The sequence below is a fragment of the Ochotona princeps genome, chromosome 33 (genome assembly GCF_030435755.1).
Source record: "Ochotona princeps isolate mOchPri1 chromosome 33, mOchPri1.hap1, whole genome shotgun sequence".
NCBI classification, from domain to species: domain Eukaryota; kingdom Metazoa; phylum Chordata; class Mammalia; order Lagomorpha; family Ochotonidae; genus Ochotona; species Ochotona princeps.
The window spans coordinates 1,976,422-1,998,257 of NC_080864.1; the positions used below are offsets into that span (position 1 = coordinate 1,976,422).

The window sequence follows — 21,836 nt, forward strand, 5'->3', positions numbered from 1 at the left end:
CCCTCCTGCCTCCAGCTGCGTGCCCTGGGCCCCTCCTGCCTCCAGCTGCGTGCCCTGGGCCCCTCCTGCCTCCAGCTGCGTGCCCTGGGCCCCTCCTGCCTCCAGCTGTGTGCCCTGGGCCCCTCCTGCCTCCAGCTGCGTGCCCTGGGCCCCTCCTGCCTCCAGCTGTGTGCCCTGGGCCCCTCCTGCCTCCAGAGCACTGCTTGGTTTGCGTTTTATGCGGTGTGCTGGTGTGTGTGCAGGCTGCCGGCGGGGCAGCCGGGCGCCGGCCGTAACCGAGTCGGGGGAGGTTGGGCACTAGGGGACAGCGCTTTACTCTGGCCCCTCTGCTCTCACGCAGCTCGACCCCTTTGAAGCCAGCGACCCCTTCTCCTCCAGCGTCTCCTCCAAAGGCCCAGGTAAGCCCCACCGCGCCGCCTGTTTCCCTGCTAAGCACTTGGGTCACGCAGCAGCAGCCCCTTGGGTGCCCTTCTTCTCCAGCAAGGGCCGTCCCAGGAGGTCCCGTGGCACCACAGTGTCTCCTGTCACTGTTCAGGCGTGCCTCCGCAGGAGCCCTGGTCCTCCCGTGGGCCTCACTGGTGCTGGGGAACACAGGCAGCTGTCACATCCCTCCAAGCCCAGCGGGAGCCGCCTAGGAGACACCGCCCCACTGGTGCTCACCCTCCTGGGGTGTGGGGCCCCCCCAATACACAGAAACACCTCTCCCCTGGTGACCGACGGCCAGTGACACTGACCCTCTGCGGCCTGCTGTCGTGGCTGTCACCCCGCCTCAGGAGCCACGAGCCAAGTCCTAGGGGACACTGAATCCAGGCACATGTCCCTGGCCCCCAGTCCAGGGCCCCGCAGGTGTGGCCGCCGACACCCCTGTGACTGGCTGTCGCACGTGTCCGTTGTAGATCCCTTCGGAACCCTGGACCCCTTCGGCAGCGGGACCTTCAGCAGTGCCGAGGGCTTTGCCGACTTCAGCCACATGTCCAAGGTAAGGCGCAGCGCCCGCCTGCCCGCCTGTCTGTGCCCTGCCTCCGTGGGCTGCCAGGCCTGGTGGTAGCCTGTGTCTGTGTTTCCCCGGTGCCTCAGCCTCTGAAAGGCGGGGCTCCCGGCCAGTGTGCTCCCTGCGCCCAGCAGCAGCACCCACTGTGCCTGCAGGCAGGTGAGAGGAGCCTTGTCCTCTGAGCCCCAAGGGCCACAGCCGGTGGCCGCGCTGGCACAAGGTTCAGGCCTGACGGTGGTGGGGGCTGGGCAGCCTGTCACCCAGATGGCCAGGCTCGTCTGTGGCTGTTGGCCTGCAGGGAGGGAGGGGACAGAGCCGCGGGACACAGCGTGAGTTGTCTCACAGTCAGACCAAGATGCTCTACCTGCTAATCCAGAACAGGAGCCTGGCGCCCCATCCAGATCCCCACAGGGGCCCACTGCGTTGGGCAGTCTGGCTGCTGCATTCCTGGCATGTTAGCTGGGAGCTGAGCAGGTGCTATAGGGGCTGCCAGCGCTGCAGGCAGGGGCTGAGGCCAGCTCCCCCGTGTGGGCTTGGGCTCCGAAGGCGATAGGACCGCCGTGTCCATAGCTGTGGCTTTGTGTGTGGGTGACAAGAGGCATACTGTAGTGGTCCCTCTTTGCTGTCCTTTGGGAATTGTCCCCTGCTTGGCTGTGTCCATGCCTGTGGAACCGTGGGAGCTCAGACCCCGGCTTGGGGCCTCTGGGTGCCCCGCAGCACCTGTGCACAGCGTCTTGCCGGCCCGCTCGCCCTCAGAGCCAGTTGTTCTGTGCGTGTTTGGCTGCAGTGGCACTGTATGGTAGCACAGGGCTTTGGAGAAGCATCTGGGCTGATGTTGGGTTGTCGGAGCAGTATGTGGGAGGCAGTGTGGCAGGCCCTTGGGCGCGGGGCGGGGTGGCAGCCCCCACAGCTCCTCCTGCCCAGGACTCCGCTGTGGCTGCTGCAAAAGGGGCCCCTAAAATCAGAGCTCGCGGCCACACGGGGGCAGCAGCGTCCCAGGGAGGGGGCCAGCTCCCAGGCTCTTGCTCCTGCCCTGTGGCCGCTAGGCTGGCCCAGAGGTTGAGTCTGAACTCCTCGGCCATAAGGAAGCGCAGCAGTGGCTGGAGCCCGGACCTGTTTCTAGAACCACCTCTACGGAGGCCGCCGGGATGCGTGTCTTAGACAGCTGCAGCAGGGCGGCCTGCTCACAGTGATTCTCGAGTGTGGACCGAGCAGTGCCTGCTGGGTACACCCCGGCCCAGCCCCACCTCCGTCCTCCTCGGCAGCCCAGCCCTTCCCTGCCTCTCTGCCTGCTTCCCCTATGGTTGTGTTTTCCGCTTTCTGGGGGCATCCCCAGACTTGGCACACATAGGTGCCATCAGTCTCACTTGCTGTGCAGGGCACAGGGCTCCCCTGCAGTGCCACACACAGCTACACATCAGAGCCTCGAACCCTGGAACCGCCGCCTGTTCTGGGAGTCTGCTCAGGCCACCGTCTCCTCTCTCTGCCCCTGGTGAGGGGCTGTGGGGGCGCAGGGCTGGACTAGAGCTGGCCAGGGCTGTGGGGGGCACGGGGCTGGGCTGGGGCTGTCCGCGGCCATGGGGGCGTGGGGCCGTGCCTGTGGAGCCGTCCAGGGCCTTGGGGGTGTGGGGCCATGCCTGTGGAGCCGTCCGGGGCCGTGGAGGTGTGGGTCCGTGCCTATGGAACCAGCCGTGGGAGCGTGGGTCCATGCCTATGGAGCTGGCTGGGGGCGTGGGGCCGTGCCTATGGAGCCGGCTGGGGGTGTGGGGGGCGTGGGTCCGTGCCTATGGACCTGGCTGGGGCCGTGGGGGTGTGGGGGTGTGGGGGTGTGGAGGCGTGGGTCCGTGCCTATGGAGCTGGCTGGGGACATGGGAGTGTGGGGGCGTGGGGCTGTGGGGGCGTGGGTCTGTGCCTATGGAGCTGACTGGGGGCGTGGGGGCGTGGGGGCGTGAGGCCGTGCCTATGGGGCTGGCCAGGGATGTAGGACTGTGGGGCATGGGGCCGTGCCTATGGGGCTGGCCAGGGATGTAGGACTGTGGGGCGTGGGGCCGTGCCTCTGGGGCTGGCCAGGGATGTAGGACTGTGGGGCGTGGGGCCGTGCCTCTGGGGCTGGCCAGGGATGTAGGACTGTGGGGCGTGGGCCGTGCCTCTGGGGCTGGCCAGGGATGTAGGACTGTGGGGCATGGGGCCGTGCCTATGGGGCTGGCCAGGGATGTAGGACTGTGGGGCATGGGGCCGTGCCTATGGGGCTGGCCAGGGATGTAGGACTGTGGGGCATGGGGCCGTGCCTCTGGGGCTGGCCAGGGATGTAGGACTGTGGGGCATGGGGCCGTGCCTCTGGGGCTGGCCAGGGATGTAGGACTGTGGGGCGTGGGGCCGTGCCTCTGGGGCTGGCCAGGGATGCAGGACTGTGGGGCGTGGGGCCGTGCCTCTGGGGCTGGCCAGGGATGTAGGACTGTGGGGCATGGGGCCGTGCCTCTGGGGCTGGCCAGGGATGTAGGACTGTGGGGCATGGGGCCGTGCCTCTGGGGCTGGCCAGGGATGTAGGACTGTGGGGCGTGGGGCCGTGCCTCTGGGGCTGGCCAGGGATGCAGGACTGTGGGGCATGGGGCCGTGCCTCTGGGGCTGGCCAGGGATGCAGGACTGTGGGGCATGGGGCCGTGCCTCTGGGGCTCCGCGCAGCTGGGAACCGGCCACCTCGAGCTGATGCTGTTTTTTCTTCTTGGTTGCTTTTCTGGTTTTCAAGAACAACACCAAGGGTATAAATAAAATGCCAAAGGAAATGAAAGTAAAGTGGCAAGAAGGTGTGTGTGAGTATGTTTTTGGGTTTTCTCTTTGCGTAGTTTTTGAAAACATCGCCAGCGTTTCCCCTGTGAGCAGGGTGGGGCGGCAGTGCCTGCTCAGCCTGCCAAGGCAGGTCACAGCCAGCGACCTGGCCCCGTGCAGTGCCACTCCCACCCAGGGGGATGCTTCTAGATTCCTCCTGGCCTGGAGTGGCGCTGTGCCCCCCTCTCCAGGTGCGTTTTCAGGGAGTACCTGGCCATGCAACCCAGAGTGCACTGGTGGTTCAGAGCTGGGCTTCGACCCTTCTGTTCCATCTGGTGCAATTCCTTTATCCCAAGAGCCCCCAGGGCTGTGCTGGACACTTTTAAGATAAGCCGGAGGAGGGCCTAGTGCAATAACCCAGTGGCTAAATCTTCATCTTGCAAATCCTTGTTGCCCAGGCTCTGCCTTGGGGTCCGGCCAAGGGTGCGGTGCACATTGAGGTCCAGAGAGGGGTGTCCTCTCTACCCCCTCTTCCCAGTCAACTCTCCTGCTCTCCTCCCCCTCAGCCCCTCTCCCCCATGCCCCGGCGAGGCGTGGGCATGGCCCACAGTGCACCTTGCCTGTATGCCGGTTGCCTGCTCATTGTTCATGTGCCTGCCGGCCGGTAGCCCTTACTTAGCCATTGGACTGCAGCGTCCTGCCTGGGGCTTGAGACCGTGCAGGATGCCAGCGTTGGGAGAGAAGAGACGAGGCTGGTGCAGGTCCAGGCCAGAGGGGTCAGCAGCCATGGAGGCAGTGTGGCTGTGGCCACAGCCAGGGGCAGGCCTGGGCATGCGAGGGGTCGCTGTGCCCGCAGCAGCAGCCCCCGTCACTGACCGAGGGTAGTGAGTGATGGCTCTCAGGGAGATGGGTCACAGGGTCCACGCCGAGCCCGCAGCCAGCGTGGGAGCCGAGGTGGGCCCTCGAGACTACATGCACAGTGCAGGAGTCGGTGCCCTCCTCTGTCACAGGGCCACTGTCAGAGGCTGCGTGTTTGGGGTGCCTTAACCTGCCCTCCTCCCTGGCAGTGAGCAGAGCCAGGCGTGTCATGGGCCCAGCTGGCGTGGGGCGCCATGGCGTTAATGACTGTCATGTTGTGGCCCTGGCCGGCGTGGGGCGCTCTGGGTTCACGTCGTGGGCCTGGCTGGCATGGGGCGCTCTGGTGTTAATGACTTTCACGTCGTGGGCCTGGCTGGCGTGGGGCGCTCTGGGTTCATGTTGTGGGCCTGGCTGGTGTAGGGTGCTTTGGGTTCATGTTGTGGGCCTGGCTGGCGTGGGGCGCTCTGGTGTTAATGACTTTCACATCGTGGGCCCGGCCGGATGGGACGCTCTGGGTTCACGTTGTGGGCCTGGCCGGCATGGGGCGCTCTGGTGTTAATGACTTTCACATTGTGGGCCTGGCTGGCGTGGGGCGCTCTGGCGTTAACAACTATTTTGCCTCTTTTTCGTGTCCTCTCTTGCAGCCCCCATCCTCCGGGCCTTTCACGTCCTCCGTGGCAGGGGCCGGATTCCCAGATGACCCCTTTAAAAGTAAACAGGACACTCCCGCTCTGCTTCCGAAGAAACCTGCTCCGCCACGGCCTAAGCCGCCCAGCGGTCAGTACGCTTGCTTCTCTCGCAGCGGCCTACCTGCCCAGCTGCACGGTGTGGGGATGTGGGCCCTGTGGTCTCAGCCCAGCCTGGAGCAGGGCAGGCGCCGGGGGGCATGTATGCAGAGCCAGGGGGCGTCCTGTCCCCTCCGCGTACCGTGGGGCGAGTGTAGTGTGGGGACACGGGCCTTGTGGTCTCAGCCCAGCTGGGGGCGAGTGCGATGTGGGGATATGGGCCCCGTGGTGTCAGGCCAGCCTGGAGCAGGGCAGGTGCCGGGGGCGTGCACACAGAGCGAACGGGCGTCCCCTCTGTGTGCCGTGGGGCAAGCGCAGTGTGTGTGTGTGTGTGCAGTACACGTGTCTTGCCTGGGGTGCCGGGCTCTGTCGGAGCCCACAGGCCTGGCCAGGGTGCCCTCCTGTGGCCCCACCTCCTCCCAGTTGTGTCCAGCAACTGCTCTGAAGGAAGATGCTGTCCACTTTGCAGCCAGAACTTGGGGCTTCCTTGACACCTGGCCTGGGCTCTGCTTCATGGCCGTGGCATCCGTGCTGCCCCAGGGCCGTGTGTCCAGCTCGCCGCCTCCGTGGCCAGGCTTCCTGCACGTGGCCCGCCTGTCGGTAGAGATAAGCAGAGAGGAAGCTATTATTTGGAAACACTACCCCTCCCCCTGCTGTCACCTGCGCTGTCCAGGCCTTTATCTCGGGAGGGGGCCAGGGAGCCCCGCTGTGCTGGCAGCCTTCTGTGGGGGGTGGTAAGGCAGTGACTCCCCTGAGCCACACAGCAGGGGCTGTTAGCACGAAGACCCACCCCCTCCTCACGGCAGCTGCGGCTCCCAGGGCCCGAGGACAATATCCCAGTGGGCGGGTGTGGCCCTGTGCACGGGAGCCGACTGCCTCCCGCCAGCACACGGCCTTCTCCCGTGCACGTGTTGCCTGCACAGACACCCAGTCACGTGCACACAGCTGCACAGACATGCAGGGGGCACCCAGGTGTGCCCACGTGTGCACGCCCAGGGCACTTACACGCAGGCGTGCACATGTTTGCATGGGACTGCACCTGCCTGCCGACCGCATGGCCCTGGCTGGGCCCCAGGGAGGAACTCCCCTGTTCAGCGCCTGTGCAGCTTCCCCCACCTGCCTGAGCCCAGCTGGGGGTCTGCTCTAGAATTCTCCCAGGCTGTCCTCTGCCCTGGGTCTCCCTGCGCCAGCCCCCACAACCACTGCCTCCCCTGGTTCAGTTAGATGGCAGCAGCCAGGGTGTGAGCGGGCTCTCCTATGGGGCCGGGGGCTTTGGGTCAGTTGTTGTCCTGTGGCAGGGGAAGGGCCAGCTGCCCAGCACACACACACACATGGCAGCAGGGGAGGGACCAGCTGCGCAGCACACACACACGCACACACACAGAGCCTGAATCTTCCACAGCTTTCATCTCGCCCGTCCAGTTGATACCCATGAGCCTGGGCGGGCAGCACAATGCCCATTTGCAGCAAGCGGAGCAGGAAGTAAGGAAGGCCTTGAGCGCCATCCAGGCCACACAGCAGGCCCAAGTCTCTCCCTGGTGACCTGTCACCTAACTCCCCAGCAGAGGCGAGAAGCCCACCGTGGAGGGAAGGGGCGGGTGCCCGGACAGCATCTTCCAGAAGCGTGCCGAGGCCTGAGCCCCTCTCTCGGTTGGTTCTTTTGTACAGAAGCTGTGTCCAAGCCGGACGCCTCCGCACTGTACACGCTGCTGGGTGGTAGGTGCAGGCGTGGACCTCTGTCAGCTCCCGGCATGCCGCCCGCCGTGGCTGCACACTAACACCCAGCACTGCTGGCGTACCTGCACTTGGCCTTGTCCTGAGTCGTGTTTCGGATGATTTGTGCGTGGGGAGGCGACATCTGTCTCTCTGATGGGGGATTGCAAAGGACATTGGCCACCCTGTGCTGGACCTTAACGATGGGTGCCCATGCGAGCACCACTCGGGGCCTGCTTCCCATGCACAGGCCCCCGGCCGGGCTCCTCACCTCTGGGGTAGGCCAACCTGAGTGACAGAGGCAGCCTGCTGGGGAACTGGCTCGGTTAAGGTGGGAAGCGGCCGATCCGACACCTGGGTTTGCCTCCTTATGGAAACGCGGGACCTCCCCGGCTTGGTGAGGAGGGGGCGTGCTTTCCTGGCCTGCCGCCCAGCCTGCTCAGGGAGGCCGTGTGGCAGTGGGCGCCTTGACGTAGCTGTGCTGTCTGTTGTTAGGGGCCGTGTGCATGCCAGGGGAGTGTTGGCATGGCTGAGCAGGGACGGGAGGGCGTGAAGTGGGCACGGGTAGCCGTGTGCGCAGCAGAGACAGAGTATGTGTGTGTGCTGCCTTGTCCCCGAGCCCCTGTCCCGTGTACGCCGCCTGCCCCGTCCCTCCTCCCTGCGGCGCTTGTCCGGCCTGCACAGCTTTGCTGCCCGCTCCATCTCTGCCCTCGCCAGTGGAGCCCGCGCATGACAGGAGTGTCTGAGGCTGCCTGCCCATGGCTTCTGCAGCCAGGGACCCATACCTGTAAGGGACACCTGCAGATGCGGTCCTGCTGCTGGTCCCCTGGAAGGCATGTCAGGCACCTGGCCAGGTCCCCAAGGCCCACACCAGGGACCAGGACCCAAGTTCCTCCTCCCTTAAGGTGCGTGTCCCCCAAGAGAACGAGGCACAATCCCAGCTGCTGGTTCTGTGCAGGGCCTGGTGGCCAGTTCTGTGTGGGGCCTGGAGGCTGGTTCTGTGTGGGGCCTGGCGGCCGGTTCCGTGCAGGGCTGACGGCTGGTTCTGTGCAGGGTTTCGCAGGAGCCCATTCCCCGCAGGCGTGCAGGTGTGCTGGGATCATCTGTGTTGCAGCGTCAGCCCGTGGGAAGCTGGGCTGGCAGGACAGTGTCGGGGTCCCTGGGGTCGCGGCTGCATAAGTGCACATGCGGGTTTGGGTCTGAGTCACAGCGTTTGGGTCCCCGAGGCTGCAGCCACCAAGGCTCTGTGAGAGCCACTTGTGTTTTGTTCACAGCTCGATCGAGGTCTGATGGGCAGAAAGATAATCAGGGGCCACACGGGCAGGGCCCTTCAGGGTGTTCCTGGAAGAGTGCAAATATAGATGGCTTGATTGTGGTGCCACAAACTGGAAGTCCACACTGGGGCACCTGCAGGGTACCCAGGGGCCATGCGTGTTGTGGACAGTTGGTGGATTTCAAGGCTTGGCTGCACCAAAACGGAGCTACTCTTCCGTGCCTTTGGCCTGCACTTCGCGTGTTTGTTATCTGACAGAGGGGGAGATCTTGACCCCTCTCCAGAGGCCGTCACCGGCTTCTGCCTCACCCGGTGCCCTGGCAGGGAGCTGGCGGTGCCCTTGGAGGTGGCCCTCACCTGCACAGGCTGCCATGGGAAGAGACCAGGCTCCCCAAGGGTCCTGGGGGCACACTGGGGCCCCCTGCTGTTCCTATCCCCCAGTCCCAGCCACAGAGTGCCCTGGGGGACCAGGAGGCGGACCAGGGGTTGTCCTGTTCTGCTTGCCCAAGCGCTCTGTGCCTGGAGGTCTTTTTCTAGAAAGGTCTATCAAGGTACTAACTAGCTGGCAGGTGTCTTGGTTGGGACCCGAGAAAACCTGGTTTCCTTCAGGCAGATGCAAAACAGGCGGCCTCCGAAACTTGTCGGTTGGAGCCGGCACGGGCACACGCCTCCCCCAGGTAAACAACGGTGTATTTTCTGCAACGGCCCGAGATGGAAATCAGTCAGAGCTCACCGCCGCTCACTGCCGCGGAGTTTCTAGGTAAAAGTTGTTGATTTGCACAGAGAGAAACAGATTTTTTTTTTTAAGCACAGGAAATGGCTGTGTGGGTGTCAGTGATTGGGCCGCAGGCCCTGCTCTGATAGTAGGACCCTGCGACCCGGCCCCACCCTGCCACTTCCTGCCAGCGCAGCCCTGCCTTGCGGTTCCCGCAGCGCCCGGGTGGCCCCGGCTAACCAGCCAGTAACCTTTAACCTCTTCCCGAGGCAATGGGCCTTCTGGGGACCGCTCACGCAGGCGCGTGGTCCCAGCCCGCACCCCTCCCGTGAGTGGCAGCGAGGTGCACACTTCTGCCTGCAGTGTGACCTGATTGTGCTTTGCACGAGGTGCCACCACGCTGGCATCCCCGTTGAGGGCGAGAGGCTCTCTAAGGGCTTCCCCAAGGGAGCCCACGCGGCAGGCAGGCGGAGGGAGCGCGTGGGGCAGGGTCCCAGAGGAAGCTGCATTCCTGAATGACACCAAGCTGTGTGCCGCTGGCCTCGCCGCCTGCCAACTGGGCCCTGAAACCTCCTGTTGGTTGCTTAAGATCCACTTGTAAAATGGCATCTTTCCTTGAGCCGTGTGGTTAGCACCTCAGCCCTTAACTTAACTACTTGAATTCCGTTCCCACGATGATCTGAGAGAGATAACCGGGTGGGTTGCGGGCACAGCGTCAGGATGGGAAGGGTGGTCCCTCCAGTGCCAGGCGCTTGGAAGACTGTAGGGGGGTGCCACCCAGCCTGGAGGTGCCCCCCAACCTCTGCTGGATGGGACCCGTGGCCAGAGGCTGCCCCCTGGCCCCGGAAAGGGCCACTTGGTTGGAGAAGGCCATGTCCCCGGCCACCCAGGGGTCGGGCGTGATCTGCCTGCAGGCAGCTTGCTGGTTTTGCTCATTTCTCACCTGTCAAATCAACCAGGTTTGAAAATAGTAGCATTTGCCTATCTAGGCACGCACACCCACCCTCTGTCCCCAGCAGGGCCGACTGAGTGGGTGTCGTGTGGCTCAATTGTCACCTGGAGTTCAGTGGGGTGCAAACGCCCAGGTCAGGGTCAGGGCCAGGCATCCGGGGGCCCTGACAGACAGGTGCAGCCCCGGAGAGACAGGTCTCCCGCATCTTGCCCCGTGCTGCCCCAGCCTCCTCCTGGCCTCCCCAAGGCCTTCACCTGCAGAGAGACAAAGAGCCTGTGCAGAGGGATGCAGGCTGCTGCACCCCCTGTGGGGCGCCCCACCTGTCAGCTTCCCTCTGTCTCCCTGCTTTTTATTAAAGGTGTGTTAATTTTTACTGGAAAGGCAGATTTACACAGAGAGGTAGAAATATCTTCCATCTACTGGTTCACTCCCCATGTGGCTGCAACAGCTGGAGCTGAGCCGATCCAAAACCAGGAGCCTCTTCCAGGTCTCCCACGCGGGTTCAGGGTCCCGAGGCTTTGGGCCGTCCTCCGCTGCTTTCCCAGGCCACAGGCGGGGAGCTGGGTGGGAAGTGGAGCAGCTGGGATTAGAACCAGCGCCCATATGCTGGCATGTGCAGGTGGGGGATTAGCCAGTTGAGCCAATGCACTGGCCCTCCCCTCTGTCCCCTTTGAGAGACCTGGGTAAGTGCCCCTCCCTGGGCTTCTCTCGCCCCCTGCCCGCAGGACCCAGCCCCACCCCCAGTGGCACCCCCTTCTGTGCAAGTCGGCTGTGTGCAGATCCGGTGCCCACTGCTCTCTGCCCAGGTGCCCTTGTGGCATCGTGCTGCAGGTAGGAGGAGCTGCGGCCGGCTCCCTGAAGTCCTGCCCAGCCGCTGTGGACAGCGCCACCCCTGAAGAATCCCTTGAGACACATGGGGTCCGCGGAGTCCCTTACAGTCCACCGTTACTGTTCTCTGCAAAGCCTCACTCGCGCTCTGCAAACCCATTTCCACATCGTGCAGGGAGCCTAGCCCCTGTGGAACTGTCCCAGGAGCCCCTCGCGTTGCACACTCCCATTCCTCCCCAGGTCTGGGTTGCTGGGCCCCGGGAGGCGACCACGGCCCCTGCCCACCCTTGCACAGCCCTGGCGGGGGGTGGGGTGCATCGACAGCAGGTGGGTGATAGTGTTCACCGAGCGCTTCTCAACAGCTCAGCGCCAAACCTCATCCTGTCCCCCTTCAATGCGTTCAGCCGATTGTTCTTGAAATTTGGTAAATATTTTTAGTGGAAAATCTCCACGTTGCGATTGCGGGGACCTCAGATTCTTATCTCACAGGGCCGGGCTGCTTGGCACAGCTTTGATCTGGAAGGCTTGCCTCCTCAGCACATGTGCAGGAGGGCAGGGCTGCCGCAGGCCCCCCTTGCCTGCCCGTCCATCAGCCGGCGTGTATGTCGCTGACCAGGCCAGGAGTGGGCGGCAGGTTGGGATGTGCCCGCCCCCAGGCAGCGACGTGTGATGACAAAGTCGGGCTCCAGGCAGGACCCGTTCTGTTTGGTTTTCTTCTCTGCAGCCCTCCTGTTGCAAAGTGTTTTTGCTCACGGGGTAGGGAAGCAGGGGACACAGTCCTCTGTGAACAGGCCTTGCCCGCATCTTAGCCCCACATGAGGTGTGACTCGAATTAGCCCGGCAGTCACATGGGTGTCGTGGAGGCTGGCCGATGGCGGGACCCTGCACAGTGTGCCGTGGGGCACGGGCCGATGGCTAAGGTGGGGCAGCTGCCATGACACAAACCTCAGGGTGTGTGTTTTGTTTCCAGCCAAGGAATTGGAGGCCAGGAGGGAAGAGTCCGATGCGCCCACACACACACCTGCCCCCTTTGTGGAGTGTGAGTCAGGGATGTTCCTACTGGATCCTGCGTCGCCTCCCATGTGAAGGACTCACAGGGAGAGAATTACCCCACCACCCCACCGCGCCGGGCTGCCAGTGCTGGCCGTGGCCTGCCCCCACCCCAGTGCTGACCGTGGCCGCCTGACCGCGCCCCCATGCTGGCTATGGCCGGTGGCTCCTGCCACCATGGCCCCGCCCTGTGCTGCCCATGGGCCTCCCCCACCCCGTACTGGCCATGGCCCCCCTGCCCAGTGCCGGCCATGGCCTCCTACCCCTCGCCCAGTGCTGGCTGTCCCCACCACTGCCCAGTGCTGGCCATGCCCACTGCCCGGCGCTGGTCGTGGCTGCTGACTGCAGGGCTTGCCTGCTGGGGCCCTGCCACTCTTTGCTTTGTTTCTCTTATTTTAAATTCTATTGCAGTGGGTTTTTATTCTGCTTTTGTTTTTGTTTTTCTGTATCCCGACTCGCCGGGCGCCCTTCACGCAGTTTCCTGAAAAGCAGTGCAGGCCATGTGGCCTGCTGAGTCCCACCGGCCGGCCGGCCGCAGCGCGTGGCAGGAGAGGGCGCGGGCGCTGCTAGGGTGGGCCCCGCCCCCAAGACCCCTCTTCTTGCTCGCTTTTTCTTCTTTTCTTTTCTTTAAAAAAAACAAAAAACCAAAAAGCAGCACGCTGTGGTAAACCATTGGGTTCTTACTGTTTTTTGCTAAAGTCAGTCTTGTGTGTGGTTTCGGTACACCGCTTGGGTAACTGTTGAAACTTCTGTGGTTTGAAAATAAGGCCTATTTTGCCTTCAAGCCTGTATTCCTCTCCTGCTTGTCAGGGAGGGGCCTGCACCCCCACCCCCACCCAGGGAGCCCCCCAAGTTCCCTGTCTTTATCCACACAGGTACTCGGGAATGATCCCGGGGGTCACTGTGCTTCTGGGCCATGCCCCAGCAAAGACGTCCCCTGGCTGGCATCCCTGGCAGCCCTGGGCTGGGGCAGGGGGACACACCTCGCCCCCAGCACGGCTTGCCTCCTGGGCTGCGTTAGCTCCGGAGACCCAGAGGCAGAGGACTAAGTCAAGTTTGTCACGTTCGAGATAAGCCGCGCCTCACAAAAATCACAGAGCCGAGCGAGGAGCTAGCAGAAGCGGTTACATAAAAGCAGGAACTAGACCCAGAATGTTCAAGAAAACACAGCTAAACACAGCTAAAAATAAGCGGTGTGAGGAGTGGGAAGCCGGGGGTACCAGGGCACCCCCGCCCCCCAGCTTCCCTTTGGCAGCCCGGGCGCAAGCCAGGGGTGTTCGCCGTGAGCTCCGCCAGCCCTGCCCCTGTGCACGAAGCATTTTTGCAAGTAAAGACAACCGAGAAAGAGCCGTTTGTTTTTTTTTTTTTTTCCTCTGCAAACAAGGGGAGCAGCGCCGTGCCCCGGTTTCGTGCTAACAGTCGCCGTTTCCCAGCGTCGTGTTGGGGCGGCAGGGCCGGGTTCCTGCAGTAAGGCCCCTGTGAGCCAGCGAGTGTAGACCCAGGTGGCCCAGATGTGGGATGGGGCCAAGGGCCGGCCTGCCATGCCGCTGGCGCCCCAGCGCCCAGTCTGCGCCCTCCCCGTCGGCTCCCGCAGGCCTGCCTCTGGACCGCGTCTGCGGTATTCCACCAGGCAGCAGTCCCTGCAGGCACCTGTGGGTCTTGTTCTGTCCTGTGTGTGTGTGTGTGTGTGTGTGAGCATCCTCCTATCCCCTCCTAGGAAGACGCCCCCACCCTCCGTGATGACTCCACACCACAGCCCTCCGTCCTGGATTAGGAAACAGGCCAGGGCAGCCGGCAGGATGGGCTGGGGGCCGGCTCCTCACGGGGCACTGCCAGGGAAGCGGGTACAGCTAGGACCTGGGACTGCAAGATGAAGGCCGTGCAGATCTCGGGGTTCTTCCCAGCCGGAGGGAAGTGGGGTACAGTAGTGTACTGTATTGAATCTGTGTACTGGCCTGATAGCTGGCTGTGGCCAGGCCGGTCAGGACAGGTGGCCCAGTGCCTGGCAAGGTCATGTTGGCACTGAGGACTGCACAGGGATGGCCAGGGGCTGTGACGGGCTCACTGGAGCCTCTGGGGGAGCACTGTGCCCATGGGGTATCACCTGGCTTAGCGCCCCCCAACGAGGAGCTCAGGGCAGGCTCAGGCTGCGTCCTTCCCTGGGGTCTGTGGGGACACCCAAGGCCCTCAGGTACGTGGCTGGGGGTGTAGGGATGGGTCAGCCGGGCCTGAAGAGGTGGTCTGGCCCGCAGGTGGGCGCTGTGACGGTGCTGGCCGCCCTGCCCTCAGACTGACCCACGATCTCCCCGTCGCTAAGCAGGTCCGTCCCAGTCCCTGGTGGAATGTTCCAGCACTTGGCAGACCTCCCCAGCCGGCCCCACCCCTGTAGGTCCCCCTGTCTCTGGCCTTCTGTCAAGCTGTGCCTCGCAGGGACCCACGCGCCTTGGGGGTCCCTGCGTGCACCCGATGGGGAGAGGTGAAACGGAGGTGGGCAGAGGGTCTGCAGCCACCGGGTTAGGGAAGGGAGCGGTGCATTTGTGCGTCCCGCTGCACGGTTGGCCTAGAAATGCTGTGTTTGCCGTGGACGTGGCTGGCAGGTGTGGCGTGTCTGGCTCGCTGGCCCTGGGTTGGTAGCGTGCCGTGTCTTCCCTGCGTGGTCCCCCTCGTTGCCCCGTCTGTGCTGTGTGTCCCCGCGGCTCCCACGTGCATGGGTGTACATGTGTGTGCTGTCGCCATCACCAGGGGATGCGTGTGTCTTCCCGCCAGCCACACCCCACCCAGGGGCTCCTCTGCTCTCTGCTCGTGGCAAGTAACGTGTGCTTCTGTTTTGTTTTCCTCCTCCACTGCCTCTCTCTCTCTCTCTCTCTCTCTCTCTCTCTTCCCTCCCTCTCTCCTGAACTTTCTAGGTAAAAGTACGCCCGTAAGCCAGCTTGGCTCTGCAGACTTTGCCGAGGCCCCCGACCCGTTCCAGCCACTCGGGGCCGACAGCGGCGACCCCTTCCAAAATCAGCAGGGGTTTGGGGACCCGTTTAGTGGAAAAGACCCCTTTGTCCCCTCCTCTCCAGCCAAGGCCCCCAAGGCGGCCTCCTCGGCCTTTGCAGACTTGGCTTCTGTAAGTTGAACTCCCACCCCTGCGCCCTGCGCCACCTCCCGCCCTCCGCTTGCAGCTGGGGGGATGGTTGGGGGGATGGTTTGGTTTTTGTGCCCCCTCCCCCCACGCCCACCCCAACCGGCTGCTTCCGTCCCTCGGTTCCTCGCGCCTCGAGTTATTTATTCTGTGCCTGCCACTTGTGTAAGGAAAAGTGTTTGCAATAAAAAGACCCAGAGTCCGGACGCTGAATGAGCAGGACTTGTTTTCCCCCTCCGAGCCTGCGGGCGGGACCCCCGTCGTCCCACCCGCACCTGCGTGCCCTCCTCCCGTCACTCCCCCGCAAGGGCCATGGTGTCTCCTGTGTCTCCTCATCGCATCCAGACGGCCAAGATGACCAACTCTGACGCAGGCCATCACCAAGAGTGCAGAAGTGATGCTAGGGTGCCGTCGTCAGCCCAGCCCCCACGCCCCTTAGGTGTCTGTTGGAACTCCGCCCGGCAGGGAGCGCGGCTGGAAGGCCCAGGCCGCCACCTGTGCGAAAAACAGTTTGATCTGCCCACGGAACGTGCAGCACAGACCACTGGCAGCAGGGACACCTGAGCCAGCACGGCCACTCTGGCAGCAGTGATGCCTGACCTGGCACAGCCACTTGGACCTGGGACAGGCAAGCAGGAATCAGTAAAATATTTGGCCAAGAGAAGCACCTTGTTATGTCAGAAGCCACTGGGGTCCCACAGCCTGCGTGGCCGTCCTCGCCTCCTGCGCCGCCCACTGGATCCCTGAGAGCCACCGCTGGGGTCCCACAACCTGCGTGGCCGTCCTCGCCTCCTGCTCCGCCCACTGGATCCCTGAGAGCCACCGCTGGGATCCCACAACCTGCGTGGCCGTCCTCGCCTCCTGCTCTGCCCGCTGGACCCCGACCCGAGAGCCACTGCCAGCCCTGACTTCCCAGAGTCACCTGTGTGCCACATGTAGGGACCTATTTTTTTTTTTTAATATTTATTTGAAAGAGTAGCAGAAAGCTTTGCCACGTACTGGCTCGCTCCCCCAGCCCAGCTCCACAGCCGGGGCGAGGCTCAAGCCAGGCGTGCTGCTCCCTCTGGGCCAGCCTGCACCTGCTGAGCAGGGAGCCAGGCCTTGAAGCATCCCAGTGCCCGCTGCTGCAGCACTTGCTCCTGTATACCCGTGGGTTTTTTTTGTTTTGTAAAGAGCCTGGTTCCATCTGTATTTATTTAGAGTTACAGAAAGGGAGGGAGAGAGAAAGATCTTCCATGTGCTGGTTCACTCCCCAAGTGGCTGCAACAGCCAGAGCTGAGCTGATCCGAAGCCAGGAGCCAGGAGCTTCTTCCGGGTCTCCCACGCGGTTGCAGGGTTCAGCACTTGGGCCGTCCTCTGCTGCTTCCACAGGCACATCGGCAGGGGGCTGGATGGGAAGTGGAGCAACCGGGACTTGAACTAGCTCTTGCATAGGATACCAGTCCTTGTCCCAGTTCCGTCTTTACAGGTGCACTGTGTGGGGACACCTGGCCGCTCAGAGCCCACCAAGTGCCCAGCTCTCTTGGGGAGATCTGGGCCCTGGTCTCGGTGACCCTCCGAGGGAGCCCAGCCAGGCAGGATAGTGCGTGGTGACCGTCAGCTCTCAAAGGCAGAAGCAACACCTGCCGGAGGCAGAATGCCCCATCCCGGGAGCGCCAGGGAGCTTGCCAGATGCCAGTGAGGAGGAGAGCCGGCAGTGGGGCTTCTTCGCACGTGGGTGCTGCGGCCCGAGGCTGCCTCACTCCCATGGGACTTGGGAGGGGGGGCGTTTCCCCACTGTCGTTTGGTCTATTTGTGGCAGGACACTGTCGGGGGAGGCTATAGGCTTGTTCTTTTTCATTAATACGAAATGATAAGGTCGGAGTGCGCAGCCTGAGTCCCAGACACTGTCCAGGTGGGTGGGGGCAGCTGTCCATGTGTATTGACGGTGACCAGCCGAGGCCTGGGGCCGGGCACCCTTCAGGGACAGGGCTGTCTGTGTGGAAGAAGCACTTGAGCCGGCACACCCACGCTGGGGACCCTCTGGACCTCAGTGGGCGCTCTGCAGCTGGCTGTCTCCCAGCACAGGACTGGATCAGCTGAGCCATGCCGGGGGCGTGAGGGGACAAGAAGGACGTGGGTCCAGGCCAAGGGAGCAAGTGCAGGAGGGGCTGGGCCACTTCCATCCCCAGGACCCGCAACAGCCCACCGACCGTGGACTTCTAAGAGGCCGAGAACGGCGGGCGTGGGCGCCGTGAGCAGCCCCTGAGGGAAGGGCCGCCAGCCTGCCCTGCCACGTGCCGGGGCGGTGCAGTGTCCCCAGGCCTTCTCGCCGCCACCACTGTGACCGTGCCTGGCAGCCAGCGACATGCGCACAGTCCCTGCTGTTGGAACCTGTCGGACGCATGGTCCCCTGGGGACCTCAGACTGAGTGGAAGCAGAGACCCTGGGCGGGCCGTGGGGGGCCATGGCTTGGGCCTGGTTCCTGTTTGGATCAGGTCAGTGAGCCGAGGCCCTGCAGGCCCGGCTGAGCCCTGGCTGCCGTGTCCGGCGGCTACACCGGGCGCAGCTTCTTGGAGCGTCACGGTGGTGTGTGTCCTGTCTCTCCTGCCGGGGAGGTGTTGGGAAGAAGTGGGCGGGCAGAAACCCCAGGGGGCCGGGTTCCAGGGAGTCCTGGCCAGCTGTGGGCCCATATGACCTGGCCCCCTGGGAGTCCACTCTAGTTCCCAAGCAGCTGGCCGTCACTGCCCCCTCGCTGGCCACCACGCTGACTTGCCCTATCCCTGCGACGCCCAAGCCCTCTGGGGGAGGTCTGTCGGGCACACGTGCTGCCGCCCACATTGTGTCCTGGTCGCCCTGAGGGTGTGCATCATGGCATCAGAGTGTCTCCAGCTGTTGGGTGGGGTGAGGGTGTCACACCCGGCCCCCCGTCCGCGGGCACCGCTGTGCAGTGTGCTGTGTCAAGGGCACGCGCGTGTCTGCCCTGGAGCCAGCCTGTTCCTGGGGGCGCTACTCTGCCAGGGGGGTGTGCATGTGGCTCTTCTGACACTGTGACTCGGAGTCCCCCAGCTCAGGACCGGGGTGGTTTTTCTTTATTGTTTTAAAAACTTGCAGAGTGGAGAAATGGGGTGGTGGGGGGCTGGGCCCACGTGGTGGTCTCAGAGCTCTGTCTGCCCAAGTCAGGGGCTTCGCGTCCCTGGGTGTGCGCCCGGGCTGGCTGCCCCCTTGGCCTGTCCCCTAGGACCTGGGGGACGGTTAACCGCACTGGCTTCTCTGTGGAGTCAAGGTCAGGCCCAACGCTGCTTGCCCGCACGCGGGGGCGGCACCTCTGCCTGGTCCTACCCCCCCACCATACACAGACACAGCGGCTGCGCCCCCTGCCATCCCCGCTTCCCTGCCTCGCAATTCCCACCCCCCCTGCATCCCGCAAAGCCCCAGGTCGTCGCCGCCGCAGCGGGGCCCACGTAACCCACGCTCCATTTTTCCCGTTTGCAGTTTGGCAATGAGGAGCAGCAGCTGGCATGGGCCAAGCGGGAGAGCGAGAAGGCGGAGCAGGAGCGGCTGGCGCGGCTGCGGCGGCAGGAGCAGGAAGACCTGGAGCTGGCCATCGCGCTGAGCAAGGCCGACATGCCGGCCGCCTAGGCGCGGGCGCTGGGCTCGCCAGGGAGGCGGTGGCATGTGAGGGATGGGCCGGTCCGGCGGGAGGCTCCGCTTCGGGCAGACGGCCACAGCCAGGCAGAACCTTCCCAAAGGTGCGCACAGCCGGGGAGGGCACACCAGGGATCGCACCACCACCTCCCCGCACACCGCATCAGTGAGACACCCCCTCCCCGGCGATGTATGCATTCATTGTATAAAAAATATGAAGTTTGAATGATTAATATAAAATATTTTAATATGAAATGTGAGAACCAACTTCTTTAAATTACTCCGACTTGGCTGTGCCGTGCGACTGTGCTGAGCCTGGGGACACACCTGAGTTCTTGTTTTGTTTTTGACTCTGGGCACTGGGAATTTTCCAAACTGCCCTCTCCGCGCCCCTCCATGCAGACCTGCTGGGCGGCCTAGTCCACCCGGAACCCCATGGCCTAACACCCCCTCCCCCGGGGCTGCCCACGGAAAGTTCCACACGGGCCGTCAGGTGGCAGGCCCTGGTGCAGACACCCAGGCCGCTGGCCATCAGGACCTGGGGGGACCAGAAGCAGGCAGAGTGCCAAGTTCATGGTCACACGTGGCCCACCCAAGCCCCCTCATCCCACAGCAGCCTGCAAGTCTGCAGGGAGCTCGGGGTCGGGGCAGGTCCTCTCCAGGAACCTGGCCGGCTGGAAGGGCTGGCTGGCTTGCTTTAAAAAAAAAAAAATCCACTTCTGCTTATTGGAAAGTCAGAGGGAGTCAGAGATGGACAGATACACTTCCAGGTTCCACCTACGACGTCACCTTGAGTCTGTCTGTCAGATCAGCAATGACTGTCCATGCTAGGATGGACGAGGTGGGCGGGCGAGGGCCTCCCTGCGCCCTTCCTCGGGCCAGCGTGGAACACAGCCAGGCTGTGCGTCCGGGGAGCCGAGGGAGCGGGGTGCCCACCTTGTGCTGGCTCGGGGTGACGGTGTTCCGAGGAGGCCAGGGCCACTCTTCAGCCAAGTCTGAGTGCGAGGGGCCGTTCTATCCTGGGACACCGTGCGTTGTACGCAGCTATTTTTAAACCTGTTCAGGAAGTGTTTCTTTTAGAAATAATGGCGTCAGTCATTGGAGCGCCTTATCAGATCTCTGCTTTGGAAACACTCAGTCCTTTGCAATTTTCCCCGAAGTTCCTAGGAGCTGTGCAGACTGCTGGGCTGTGGCTGGAAAAATAGGAACGGAAATGGACATGCGATGGATATCATGGCTGTGCTTACATGACCTGTCTTTTTTTTTTTTTAATCGAGCCACTGTGTATTAAAAAAAAAAATAGATTTGTTTGTTTTTTTGAAAGGCACAGTTGAGGGGGTGTGTCCGCTGATTCACTCCCCAGATGGCCACAGCAGCCAGAGCTGAGCCGATCCAAAGCCAGGAACTGGGAACCGGCTCAGGGGCCCACACGTGGACGCAGGGGCCCACAGACTTGGGCCATCCTCGGCTACTTTCCCCAGACTTCATGCTGAGAGAGCTGGATAGGAAGTGTGGAGGAGCTGGGATTTGAACCCACGCCTGTGTGGGATCCGAGCATCGCAGGGGGAGGCTTAGCTGGCAATGCCACAGCACTGGCCTCCGAGTCTTTAACTGTCGTTGTTGGGTTAGCTCTGATCCAAACACTGTGTGAAGATCTTCCGGGCCCGGAGGCGTGGCCTGGAGGCTAAGTCCTTGCCTTGAACCCGCCGGGATTCCATATGGGTGCCAGTTCTAATCCTGGCAGCTCCACTTCCCACCCAGCTCCCTGTTTGTGGCCTGGGAAAGCAGTCGAGGAATGCCCAAAGCCTTGGGACCCTGCACCCACGTGGGAGACCTGGAGGAGGTTCCTGGATGCTGGCTTCGGATCGGCATAGCATCGGCCGTTGCGCTCACTTGGGGAGTGAATCATCGGACGGAAGATCTTTCTCTCTGTCTCTCCTCCTCTCTGTATATCTGACTTTGTAATAAAAATAAAATAAATCTTAAAAAAAAAAAAAGCAGGAACCCATGCGTGCTCACGGCACCTACCTGGGCTCCCTTGGGACGCAGGATTCGAATCCCAAGGGGACAGATTCGACAGTTTCATCAGCCTATCTCCGTCGGGGTAGGTAACAGTAAATCAGGGCACCCATCGGGTGTGCAGCGTAGAAACTGCCGGCCCATGCCATGGCTCACTGGCTAATCTTCCATCTGCAAACACCAGCATGCCGTGCGTACGCTGCTTCACGTCCCCGCTGCCCCACTTCCCATCCAGCTCCCTGCCTGTGGCCAGGGAAAGCACTGGAGGACTGCCCAAAGCCTTGGGACCCTGCACCCGCGTGGGAAACCCAGAAAAGACTCCTGGCTCCTGGCTCCTGGCTCCTGGCTTCGGATCGGCTCAGCTCGGGCGTTGTGGCCACTTGGGGAATGAACCAGTGGACAAAAGATCCCTCGCTCTGTCACTGCCTTTCGAGTAAATAAATACATCTTTCTGAAACGTGAGAGTTTAGGAGGGCAGGGGAGAGAGAATGACGCTCTCGGTTCACTTTCTAAATGCCTGCCGTGGTCGGGGGTGGCCCCCTGCAGCAGGAGGACGCGTGTGGGCGCAGGGAACAGCCGCTCGGGCCGTCACCCGTGCCTCCCAGCAGGGTGCAGGAGCCGAAAGGAACGTGGGACTGAAACCCAGGCCCCAGCACCTGCCTTACTATTATTTCAAAAGATTGATTGGTTGATAAGACAAAGCAACAGAAATCGAATCTCGCATCCGCTGGTACGCTTCCCCAGCTGTCCACAGCTGCCGGGCCTGGGCCAGGTCCAAGCCAGGAACCTGGAGCTCCCAAGTGGGTGCAGGGGGCCGAGAGCTCGGGCTGTCACCTGCGGCCTCCAGACACATCAGCAGGGAGCGGGATGGGAAGCGCAGCAGCCAGGACTTGAACCGGAGCCCCGTGGGATCCCTGGTCCCGCTGGTAACGACTGCTCAGTGTGTAGTAGTGGCTAGATGTGTGTGATGGCCAACCATGTGCAGGGTTCTTGTGTTAATACAGCACAAACTCTGCCCCAGGGGTCACTCTCCCAGCCCCGGCCGCCGGCCTCTGTGCCCATGTGGGATTGAACACATTTGGCAAACCCACTGTTGGCTGTTTCCCAGAGCAGTGTCCCTAGGGCCACTCCC

The 21,836-nt window shown here is 62.9% G+C and overlaps 1 protein-coding gene across 5 annotated transcripts in view; it reads left to right on the top strand.

The window, feature by feature from the left end:
• The window catches only part of EPS15L1 (epidermal growth factor receptor pathway substrate 15 like 1), a 52,030-nt gene extending 33,327 nt beyond the window's left edge, over positions 1 to 18,703 (top strand). The window contains exons 20-24 of one of the 5 annotated variants that reach the window (XM_058657784.1): positions 341 to 398; positions 897 to 979; positions 5,260 to 5,392; positions 14,838 to 15,043; positions 18,533 to 18,703. In XM_058657784.1, coding sequence (XP_058513767.1) covers positions 341 to 398; positions 897 to 979; positions 5,260 to 5,392; positions 14,838 to 15,043; positions 18,533 to 18,679 — 627 coding nt within the window. In that variant the 3' untranslated portion in view covers positions 18,680 to 18,703. Of the gene's footprint in view, positions 1 to 340; positions 399 to 896; positions 980 to 5,259; positions 5,393 to 14,837; positions 15,044 to 18,532 lie in introns of those variants that run through there. The other 4 variants (XM_058657783.1, XM_058657786.1, XM_058657785.1 and 1 more) reach the window with 4 other exon arrangements.
• The last annotated feature ends 3,133 nt before the right edge of the window (positions 18,704 to 21,836 follow it).